The sequence below is a fragment of the Pseudophryne corroboree genome, chromosome 1 (assembly GCF_028390025.1).
Source record: "Pseudophryne corroboree isolate aPseCor3 chromosome 1, aPseCor3.hap2, whole genome shotgun sequence".
Lineage (NCBI taxonomy): Eukaryota > Metazoa > Chordata > Amphibia > Anura > Myobatrachidae > Pseudophryne > Pseudophryne corroboree.
In genome coordinates, this window is record NC_086444.1 from 1,182,910,796 (window position 1) to 1,182,923,364 (window position 12,569).

General features: G+C 46.8%; 1 protein-coding gene across 4 annotated transcripts in view; it reads right to left on the reverse strand.

Moving 5' to 3' along the window:
- Positions 1–3,057: 3,057 nt before the first annotated feature.
- ZNF638 (zinc finger protein 638) overlaps positions 3,058–12,569 on the reverse strand; it is a 350,552-nt gene continuing 341,040 nt past the window's right edge. For 3 of the 4 annotated variants that reach the window (XM_063925291.1, XM_063925294.1, XM_063925293.1), the window contains exon 24: positions 3,058–4,017. In XM_063925291.1, coding sequence (XP_063781361.1) covers positions 3,986–4,017 — 32 coding nt within the window. In that variant the 3' untranslated portion in view covers positions 3,058–3,985. The remainder of the gene's footprint in view (positions 4,018–12,569) is intronic. The other variant, XM_063925292.1, reaches the window with a different exon arrangement.

A 12,569-nucleotide genomic window follows, 5' to 3' on the forward strand; every position in this document is an offset into this window, starting at 1 on the left:
TTCGCCAAAAAAGGTTTTCATTTGCCTCCCAGGGCACCCCCCTCCCAGCGCCCTGCACCCTCAGTGACTGCGTGTGAAGTGTGCTGAGAGGAAAATGGCGCACAGCTGCAGTGCTGTGCGCTACCTTTAGAAGACTGCAGGAGTCTTCAGCCGCCGATTCTGGACCTCTTCTTACTTCAGCATCTGCAAGGGGGCCGGCGGCGCGGCTCCGGTGACCATCCAGGCTGTACCTGTGATCGTCCCTCTGGAGCTGATGTCCAGTAGCCAAGAAGCCAATCCATCCTGCACGCAGGTGAGTTCACTCCTTCTCCCCTAAGTCCCTCGTTGCAGTGATCCTGTTGCCAGCAGGACTCACTGTAAAATAAAAAACCTAAGCTAAACTTTCTCTAAGCAGCTCTTTAGGAGAGCCACCTAGATTGCACCCTTCTCGGCCGGGCACAAAAATCTAACTGGAGTCTGGAGGAGGGTCATAGGGGGAGGAGCCAGTGCACACCACCTGATCGGAAAGCTTTACTTTTTGTGCCCTGTCTCCTGCGGAGCCGCTATTCCCCCATGGTCCTTTCAGGAACCCCAGCATCCACAAGGACGATAGAGAAATAGAATTACCGGTGAGTAAATTCTTATTTTTATCCTGCAGCTTGTGAGGAGGCTCCGACGGGGCTTCTGAACAAGCGCCGGCCAGCCTGTGCAGGAGGCTGTGAGTGAGCTCTTTTAGAGAGGCCCGACACGCCCCTGCTGCTATCAGCAGCTGTACTATCCCTGACCCTGCCTTTTGGAAGGGGGAAAGGGATGTATAAAATAGAAAATATAAAAATAAAAATATTCAAAGTAATTGTGACCTGAGCCACATAGCTGTTACTACTTCGAGCACAGAAAAAACACTGAGGTACTCGGGGATATGGAGGGGTGGAGTGTTTTAAATTTAAATATTCAGTGCTGTTCCTACGGAAGCCCGTCCATATCCCAAGTGTACTCCAGTGACCCCTAGTGGATGATAAAGAAATGGGAAGAGCCCTCATATATCACCCGCAGTCTGGCAGGGAACAGCACTGAATACTGAATCTGCCTGACCCTCATCTTTCGTTTGACCTGAAGAAATTGGGACCTGGATTTCTGTACGTCCATAGCAAAGTCAGGGAAGACAGACACAGAGTGGTTATCAAACTGCAACGGACCGTGCAACCTGGCCAGGCGGAGAATGGCATCCCGATCCTTGAAGTGGAGCATGCGGGCAAGGTGCACGCTGGGGCACCGGGAGGGGGGCCCTGAAAGGGTAAACTATGTGCGCGCTCCACCGCGAATTGCTCACTAAAATCATTTTTTTTTTTTTAAACACACTGAGTAGCCAGTCCTCCAAGAAGTTTTCTGGATGTGTACCCTCAGCTCGCTCCGGCAGTCCCACAAGGCGTACGTTATTTCTTCGTAAGCGGCCCTCCATATCAGGCCCTCCATATCAGACAACTTGGTTTTAATAGCAGCCATCTGGGATGAAAGGTCAGCGACAGTATCCTTGAGTGGTGCAGTGACATCTTCAATGTCAGAGACACGTTGCTCTACACCCCCCACACGCTCACGCAGCCTTTGCATGTCATGACGAATAGTTGAGATATCAGCCTGAACCTGGCCGATCTTGTCCCTCACCCTAGTCTCAGACGTATTGATGGCTTGCAGAATTTGCTGTGTGGATTGCATAACATCAGTAACAGAGGTTTCCTCCGAAGGAGGAAGGGGGGTCTGGCAGCAGAGCCGGATTAAGGGGGGAGGGGGGGGGGGCGGAGGGGCCCAGGTGGTACTTACCGCAGGCCCCACAGTTTCAGCCCCCCCCCCCCCCCCCCCCCCGTCTGGAGTAGCTCTGTCCCAGCTCTGAAGCTCCCCCGTCCTGCCAGCAACAGCATTGTGCTACAGTCAGCACACGCTGCTGTGTGTAGGCAGGTCTGTGGTGTTACAGGGAGCAGCAGCCTCCCTGCTTTCTTCTGCCTGTGCGGGTGTGTAGGGGGGAGCGACCACCCCCTCTGGATTTACCCCTAGCTGAGGGGCCAAATTTCCCCCCCCAAAAAAATACCAAGTCCTTGAATTTGCATAAGGGGGCGTGGTCATGCATCCCGCAAATAGGCCACATCCCCCAAACCCACCGCAGGCACAGCAATGAGATGGGCCCCCCCTGTTTCAAGTGCCCTGGGCCCCCAGGACTCAATCCGCCGCTGACGAAACCGGGAAGCCATGCCCTTTTTGTTGACCACGCCCCATTTTTGCTGCGTGTGTCCCTCCTTCTGCCTGAAGAAAGCTGGGAGGTATGCACCCCTGCCTGTGCCATGCCATCTGCTTCTGTTCCTATAGATTTGCCCAGATCTGTGACTCATTTGACTAACTCCGCCCAGCGTTAGCAAATGAGGCACAAAGTCACAGATCTGGGCTATTATATAGGAGATTGTCAGTTATTTGGGGGATACACATTGGGGTGTGAGGTCACCTGAGCCGTCCTGTCAGGGCCACTCCAGGGCATCATACCATAACACTTACATTCACTATTTTTTAGCTATGTTTTTTTTTTTTACCTACTCTATTTTTATATCACTTTCTACACAGTGAACAACTCTACTTACCCTATACTTTCTAACACCTCACTATTTTCTTCTTCGTGTGATGCCCTGGGAGGGGGTTTGGCTGGGCTAGTTTGGGGGGTGCCCCAGAGGTGAACCCCAAAGGGTTAGGATCTTGCTCAACAGAGGTAACCTTGACGAAGTGGGCAAACCCATATTATTGGCCATTATATGCCAACAACCTCTTATGAGATTTAATCATAATACAATATCTAATTTACCGTAATGATTGTATAGTGCATCCGGTCTTCCCTCTCTCCACACCTTATGTTTTTATGGGTGGAGCTGCGTCAAGGGGAGGAGTCTCAGGAAAAGTGGAGGATGCACAGAGCGGAATACCTGGGCCAGAAGAGGAGCTAGTAGGATGCAACATATATGTGGTTATGCAGCTTTAAGTGACGACTGCTCAGTTCTCAGTAGTTACGCCCCCCAAAAATTTGCTACAGATCACAAAAGCGGGATTTTCAACACTTTTATTTTATTTATAAACGCACTTTGCTGTTACAGGTTTTCATTTTGCACAGTACTGCATGAGGATTATACACAAAAATGCCAAAGCAACGTGTGTAAAGCTTGAACTGGGAAAACCTAAATATACCTAGAACAAGAAAAAAAAAAGAAAAGAAAAAAAAAGCCATAATTAATGGCACCTGCAGCTCCCGTGTAACTAAGGTGAGAAGCCTTCTCCGCCCCCCCGACCGCGCCATCACTAGCGCGCACTATGGAGCTCAAACAAAATACTTCATGTAAAATGTTTTACTTAAAAACTTAAAGACCAAAATTTCAACAGTATTTTCCATCAAAATCCATGGTTATAGTAACATTTAGGACACGCAGCCGCTGTGCAGAATGCAACGTGTGTAGGCTCAACGCCACCGATCTCCGTCAGGGTGCGGACACACACACACTCACACAACTTGTGCGACAGGTACTTGCATGGAGATCACTTCCTGACAAAATAATAAGTTCATGACACTAGGGGTAGATTTACTAACGCTACTAAAACAAATAAGTGGTGGAGTTACCCACAGCAACCAGATCATAGCTATCTGTTCTATATTGCATCCTAGAAAATGATAGACAAAATCTGATTGGTTACTATGGGAAACACCTTCATGTTTTAGAAACTTTACAAAAAAAAAAAAAACCCCTAGGAGACCTGGTCTAAATTCCCCTTCTGGCTGCTGAAACCAACACCATTGGGACAATGTGAAAGACTAGTAATATAAAAGTCAAAAGGACTATTAAATTATTTATTCATGTCTACATAGAGCGCTTTATACACCATAAACATCTGTACTGACAACAGTAACTGACAAATGGAAAATAAAATGTACACAATGGACCCTAAACTTGTACTCCATGTTCTCCGGGTTCCTCAGGACTCAGGTGTTCCTTGCTCCTGGACCACGTGCTTCTAGGAAGAAATTAATATGATTAGTCGCACCCTCCGGTAGTTCCCAACATGTTCTTACCCAAACAGGGGAACCAGATTATGGGGGAGTTGTATTATAGCGGCACGGATTGAAGGAACATCCCCCCCCCCCCCTTCCCTGGCGATCCCCGCCTGAGCGCACACTGCATCTGCTTAGTGTAGATGGACGGAGTCTCTGCCCAGCCGGCTGCAGTGCGCATGTGTGAGAGCTTGCCAATATCGTGGGATCTCACGGCCAGCCCTGCCCCTGCTGCGAAGGGTGGGGGGCACCAGCCCTGCCCCTGCTGCGGAGGGATGGGGGCACCAGCCCTGCCCCTGCTGCGGAGGGTGGGGGGGACAGCCCTGACCCTGCTGCGGAGGGTGGGGGGGGGACAGCCCTGCCCCAGCTGCAGGGGGGGGCAGCCCTGTCCCTGCTGCGGAGGGTGGGGGGGGCAGCCCTGTCCCTGCTGCGGAGGGTGGGGGGGCAGCCCTGTCCCTGCTGCGGAGGTGGGGCAAAGACACCTGCAACTGTCAAAATGGATAACTGCAGGTAGCTGTGTGATATCTTGAAGATATAGACAGGGGCTTCACCTTGCACACACCAGCACAGAAACACATGGGGGAAGGGGCATCAGCGCACATAACGTGTACCAATACCACTTCTCCCCCCATACAGACTATAAATACATCTTCCCCAAAGTCCCTTTTGTATTAATGGACTGCAGAAACATCGATTCATCAAATTGTTGGAGCATGTTTGGTATTTACAAGAAAGTCCTCTCCTGCCCTGTATACAAACCCCCTCTCTCTCCCCCGCATACAAGACCCCTCTCAAATAACAGTATAAACTACACAAAGTTCCCTATTACGTTTTCCTACTATGGTTGTCAATGGGTGGTCTTCAGGTTGCCGACTGTCAGAATCCCGGCGCACAGTATAGCGGCGCCGGAATCCCGACAGCCGGCATACCAACACTTTCTCCCTCGTGGGGGCGACCACCCTGGAGGGAGAATAAATAAGGCGGCGCACTACCGTGCCAGCACTGTGGCAAGCGCAGCGAGCCCGCAAGTGGGCTCATTTGCGCTCGCCACGCTGTTGGTATGCCGGCGGTCAAGCGTCCGGCGTCGGTATGCTGGTTGCCGGGAGCCCGGCATACCATACTACACCCGTTGTCAAAACCTCGACAGCTTTGTAATGTCGGAAACTTTAGCAATGTTTTAGCTTGGAGGCATCATCTATGTAGAAAAAGGAGCACAGGTCACAGAAATATCACGTTTTAGGAACAAGGAATTCCTTACCTGCAAAATAGGGATGTTTGTTTACGTACCGTACAATCTTTCTCTGATTCCATCTGGGGGATGCTGCACACTGATATTGATGTGTTAAGAGTGTGTGGGAAAGGAGTTTGGCTCAGAACCTATTGAAACCAACTCCTCTCCCCTCTAACCCCTGCCACCAGCTTGACTATCAATTACCTCAGTTAACGTTTAGGCAGAACCGAATACAACCAATAAACCAGACAAAAATACTGGAGAGATCGCAGCGTCCCCCAGATGGAATCGGAGAAAGATTGTATGGTAAATAAACAAAACTCCCTATTTCTTCTTCATCCACCTGGGGGACGCTGCGCACTTACTGAAGGGATTTCCCAAAGCAAGCTAAATAGGAGGAGAAGGGAGAAACAGACGGCAGAGCTGTCCGTAAAATGTGAAACAGAGGCAGTCTCCAAACCAGAAGTATAAAAAATAGGATTTTGGTACTTACCAGGTAAATCCTTTTCTTTGAATCCATAGGGGGCACTGGAGTACTCTTGGGATATGGACGGCGTAGCAGAACAAAGGCACTGAATATTTAAATTTAGAACTCTCCACCCCTCCATATCCCAGAGTACCTCAGTGTACGACCTCAGTGTTTTTTACTGAGCGAACAGGAACTATATAGAGAGGTTGACAATGGAGAATTCCTATAACATAACGGACAACAACAAAGTTGACCCATAACGTTACTGTCAACTAAACAGTTGACACCATAACCGATAGACCTTTATACTTTGAACCAATCGGTGAAACTGTGTTACCATAAGCTCCTCTGAGCTTAATACAAACCAGGTAAAATGTGTTACCATAAGCTCCTCTGAGCTTAAAACAACCCAGGTAAAACTGCTCTGGGTGGGCGTCCAGTGCCCCCTATGGATTCAAAGAAAAGGATTTACCTGGTAAGTACCAAAATCCTATTTTCTTTTTCATCCACTAGGGGTCACTGGAGTACTCTTGGGATGTACCAAAGCTTCCCTCGTGGGCGGGAGAGCTGTTTGGCACTTGTAACAGTAGGCGGCCAAATCTAGATGCTGATGCCGCAACCGTTTCATAACGTGTAAACGTGCACAAACGTGTGCACTGAAAGCTATGTAGCCGCGTCGTAGACGCTCCACGACCAGCTGGTCCTGACATTCCCACAGAACCTGTGGGATGAGCTATTACTGACGTAGGCGACTGTAACTTAGCCTTAAAGTAAGCCTGACTTGTAGTCATTTTTATCCAACTGGATAATGTCTGCTGAGAAACTGGCTAACCCCAGTTGGCAGCATCATAGAGAACAAACAACGTATCCGTATTACGTACTGTAGACGTTCGGGACATATAGACGCGTAATGCGTGTACCACATTTAGAATTCTAGAATGTGCTGTCAACACAGGAACCACTATTGGTGTATTGATGTGAAGAATAAGAAATCGGAATTCGTCCGAAGTTCTGCTTTGTCATGCGAAAACTCAAATACGGTGGCTTGGAATACAAGGCACCCAAATATAAAACCAAAACCCTTGCCGAAGCTAAGGCTAGAAGAAAAACGTTTTCCAAGTGAGAAACGTAATCCCCATTTGTTGTAAGGGTTCAAATACGAAAACTGTAAGAAATCTGAACCCAACCTCAAGTCGCCTGGCACTGTAGGTGGGACAAATGGAGGCTGCACTTTGATGACACCTTGTAGAAAGGTGTGTACCGACGCAATAGAGTCAAACGTCTTTGAAAATAACTTGACCACACAGATACCTGCACCCTCAGTGCAGATAAACGCAGTTCTCCATCCCACCCAGTTTGTAAAATAACAGAATACGGGTAACTTGAAAGATGATGTCGGAAACTTCCGAGCTTCACCACCTATATAGGCACACCAAATTTTGTAATAATGATCTGCCGTAATCGGCTTACTAGCTCGTAACATGGTTGGTATAACCGATACTGTAATGCCCTATTTCTTTTCTTAAGAGGGCGGTCTGAACCCCCACCCCGTCCACCGCAGCCGCGGTACATAGGTAATAGGTACATAGGTAACTAGGGGTAAAAGAACGGTCCCTGTTGTAACAGGTTGGACGTATTATGAGCGGGCCAAGATCGTGTGCAAGTATTCCTTGGAGATTCGAGAAGCAAGCTCTCCGAAACCCATGAGATATCACCAATATGACTGTGACGAACTGTCTTATGATCCGTTTTAGCAACGGAGAGAGCAGCGGAAACTGGTGGAGCCAGATACACGATGCTGAATGACCACACGAATGTGAGAACCTCCACCGCCACTGCCCTTGTGATCTATCGTTTTGTACACATACTGAGCGTTTGTAATTGTGGCGAGATGCCATCATGTATACCTGAGGGTAACCCCTTCTGTGGACTCACATATGAAACACCTCTGGATTGAATGCCCAGTTTTCAGGATATAAATCCCGACGGGTGAGATCATCTGTCTAACAGATATTCACTTCCGGAATGAACCCTGGCGACATCACCTCCTAATGGTGTTCTGGGCAATTGAGGATTCAAGCTACCTGCCGCATTGCCATGTGGCTTCTTGGTCCTCCCTGATGTATATGCAACTCCCGTTGCGTTGTCTGACTGTACTTGGACAGACTGAAAGCAAAGCATGTAGTGCATTGTAAATTGCACGGAGTTCCAGGACATTTATAGACAGCAATCTGTCGTGATCCGTTTTAGAACCCCTGTCGCTGCTTTTAACTACAACTCCTCAACCTCTGAGACTCTCGTCCAGAGTATATACACCCTCGCCCCCCTGTGGGAAACGCGAGAGAAGGCCAGCGAATTAACGCGCTTTGAAAACACATTATTGTTCCTAATAGGCGAATACACCAATGTACCGCTAGTGTGCGTGGCTTTTGCACTAATTGTACTAGCTGGTATATTTGTTCTTGCTGGTGTAGTAAGTAAATGTCTTTGATTTACCGTATTTATAATCATACCTAGGAATTGAAGTCGTTGAGACGGAATTAGATGCGATTGCTTTTTGAACTTGACCTGCCACCATGGTGTACGTTAGTAGCGCCAGTAAGAAGAATCTCTGTTGAGACAGAGTTCTTATGAGCAGATCGTCTAAGTATGGAACGATTGTCACTGGCAGGGCTCTGAGATGAGCTATCATCACAAACATCACTTTGGTAAATACCCGAGGCGTTGACAAGAAGCCAAACGGTAGATGAAATGGTTAATGGTTGTGGCGTTTTGCAAAACTCTAGAACCTGTGATGCGGTGACCAAACCGGAATGGGTATTGAAGATCAAGCGCAATTGTGCCTTTTTGTGGCTCCAATTATGCAAATACTAACCGCAGAAATTCCATTTTCCAAACTGCAGTAAGTGACTTGCTGATTGAGACTGCGACGGAGCCCTCTGGTTTCGTTACGCCAAACAGAGGGGAATAAGTAACCCTGACTCTGTTGGTGTACCATGGCTGGAAATAAAAACAGCTGAAAACAGCAGAGACTGAATGGCAACCTGCCAAAAATAGGATTTTGGTACTTACCAGGTAAATCCTTTTCTTTGAATCCATAGGGGGCACTGGAGTACTCTTGGGATATGGACGGGCGTAGCCGAACAAAGGCACTGAATATTTAAATTTAGGACTCTTCCCCCCTCCATATCCCCGAGTACCTCAGTGTACGACGTCAGTGTTTTTTACTGAGCGAACAGGAACTATATATAGAGAGGTTGACAATGGAGAATACCTATAACATAACGGACAACAACAAAGTTGACCTATAACTGTACTGTCAACTAACCGGTTGACCCATAACCGATAGAACTTTATAATTTGAACCAATCGGTGAAAATGTGTTACCATAAGCTCCTTTGAGCTTAATACCACCCAAGTAAAACGTGTTCACTAAGCTCCCTTGAGCTTAAAACAACCCAGGTAAAACTGCTCTGGGTGGGCGTCCAGTGCCCCCTATGGATTCAAAGAAAAGGATTTACCTGGTAAGTACCAAAACCCTATTTTCTTTATCATCCACTAGGGGTCACTGGAGTACTCTTGGGACGTACCAAAGCTTCCCTCGTGGGCGGGAGAGCTGTTTGATACTTGTAACAGTAGGCAGCCCAAAGCTAGATGCTGATGGCGCCACCATTCATAACGTGTAAACGTGCACAAACGTGGTGCACATGAAGGCTATGTAGCCGCGTCGTAGACGCTCCACGACCCGCTGGGTCTGACATTCCCACAGAACCTGTGGGATGAGCTATTACTGACGTAGGCGATTGTAACTTAGCCTTAAAGTAAGCCTGACTTGTAGTCATTATTATTATCCAACTGGATAATATCTGCTGAGAAACTGGCTAACCCCAGTTGGCAGTATCATAGAGAACAAACAACGTATTCATATCACGTACTGTTGACGTTCGGGACATATATAAACGCGTAATGCGTGTACCACATTCAGAATTCTAGAATGTGCTGTCCACACAGGAACCACTATTGGTATATTGATGTGAAGAATACGAAAGCGGAATTCGTCCGAAGATCTGCTTTGTCATGAGAAAACTCAAATACGGTGGCTTGGAATACAAGGCACCCAAATATGAAAACAAAACCCTTGCCGAAGCCAAGTCTAGAAGAAAAATGTTTTCCAAAATGAGAAACTTAATTCCCATTTGTTGTAAGGGTTCAAAATATGAAAACTGTAAGAAATCTGAACCCAACCTCAAGTCGCCTGGCGCTGTAGGTGGGATAAATAGAGTCTGAACTTTGATGACACCTTGTAGAAAGATGTGTACAGACGCAAATAGAGGCAAACGTCTTTGAAAATAAGGTTACCACACAGATACCTGCACTCTTAGTGCAGATCAACACAGTTTTCCATCCCACCCCGTTTAACAGAATACGGGTAACTTGAAGGATGATGTTGGAAACTTCCGAGGTTTACAACCTATGTAAGCACACAAAATTTTGTAATAATGAGCTGCCTTAAGCGGCCTACTAGCTCGTAACATGGTTGGTATAACCGACACTGTAATGCTCTATTTCTTAAGAGGGCGATCTGAACCCTCACCCCATCAACCGCAGCTGCGGTACATAGGTAATAGGTACATAAGTAACTATGGGTAAAAGAACGTTCCCTGATGTAACAGGTTGGACGTATTATGAGCGGCCAAGATCGTGTGCAAATATTCCTTGGAAATTCGAGAAGCAACTTCTCCGAAACCCATGAGATACCACCAGTATGACTGTGACGAACTGCCTTATGATCCGTTTTGACAACGGAGAGAGCAGCGGAAAATTGTGGAGCCAGATACACGATGGTGAATGACCACATGAATGTGAGAGACACCACCGCCACTGCCCTTGTGATCTGTTGTTTTGTAGACATACTGAGCTTTTGTAATTGTGGCGATGCCATCATGTATACCTGAGGGTAACCCCCTTCTGTGGACTCACATATGAAACACCTCTGGATTTAATGTCCAGTTTTCAGGATCCAAATTCTGACGGTTGAGATCATCTGTCTAACAGATGTCCACTCACGGAATAATCTATTGACATTTTCCCATAATGGTGTTCAGAGCCATTGAGGATTCGAGTTACCTGCCTCATTGCCATGCGGCTTTTTTGGTTCTCTGTATGCAACTGCCGTTGCGTTGTCTGACTGCCCGTGGTCAGACTGAAAGCGAAGCATGTAGTGCATTGTAAAATTCACGTAGTTCCAGGACATTTATCGACAGCAATCTATCGTGTTTTAGAACCTGTCGCTGATCTTTTGTAAACTACAACTCCTGAACCTCTGTGACTCTCGTCCAGAGTATTATACACCCTCGCCCCTCTGTGGGAACCGCGAGTGAAAGGCGGCGAACTAAATCGCTTTGAAACGCATTATTATCTTAACAGGTGAATACACCAATGTACCGTTAGTGTGCGTGATTTGCACTAATTACTAGATGTACATTTGGTAAATGTCTTTGATTTAGCGTATTTATAATCTTACCTAGGAATTAAAAACGTCTAGACGGAATTATATTTTGAACGTGATCTGCCACCGCAGTATACATTAGTAGCGCAAGTTAGAGGAACTTTGTTGAGACAGAGTTCTTATGAGCAGATCGTCTAAGATAGAGAAACTCTGTTGCGACAGAGTTCTTATGTGAGATGAACTATCATCTTCCAACATCACTTTGGTAAATACCAGAGTATAAGAAACGGTAGACCTGAAATGGTTAATGGTTGTGGCGATTTGCAAACGCTAAAACCTGTGATGAACAAACCGGAATGGGTATATACGCATTGTGAAGATCAAGTGCAAGTATGCAATTTTGTGGCTCCAATATGCCAATACTAACCGCAGCAAATCCATTTTCAAACTGCAGTAAGTGACTTGCTGATTGAAACTGCGACGGAGCTGTATGGATTTGTTACCCCAAACAGAGGGGAATAAGCAACCCTAACTCTGTTGTTGTACTACTGCCTGTATTATAAAGACAGCTGAAACCCAGCAGAGACTAAATGGCAACCTGCCAAACCGTTCGACTGAGGCAGTCATGTCCTTTAATCTGTATCTAGCTGAGACCTCCATGAGTTGAAGTCTGGACACCTCGCAAAGGAACATGTAAAGACGCGCTTCCACAATTGGAAAAGAGGTCATCAAACTACTTGCTTGCTGACCATAGCGTAGCGTCCTGTCGTTACAAGGCGTTAGTGTTTTGTACCACCGCCTTGAAAACTGAAGTCTAAAGGGATTAAACGCCGGCACAAGTATTCCGTTTTGATACTGGATGCGGTAATGGCTGAATATCAAATTTAGGACCAACACGCTGTGGCCTTGTCGTGCTGAACTAGCGACGATGAAAAGTGAGAATCGACATACCGTCGTTAGAAGAAGCTTTACAGATATACTCTGCAGCTTCTTTTAACAGTAATCTCATTGTTTCCATACATAGTCTAGTGACCCAAATGTTTCTTGGGTCTTTATAATGTTTGACACAGACGCATTTACCAATGGCGGATGGCGTCATCTTGGAAACGATTAAATAGTGGTCAAAGTCTACTAAGTGTAAAAATGGAGACATTGACTCACTGTAATTAAGCAATGTATGTTGGCAACAACCCAGCACTATCTGAGTGCTGGTCTAATGTACCCTTCTCCCTCGAAGTTATCGGTGTGAGATTTGACATAGAATCGTGCATTAAATTATAAGACCAGTTAAATAAACACTGTGGTACCCAAAGGGAAATTGGCCCTTTGGAAAGACTGTCTTTTGTTAGAGCTGGCGGAATAACTT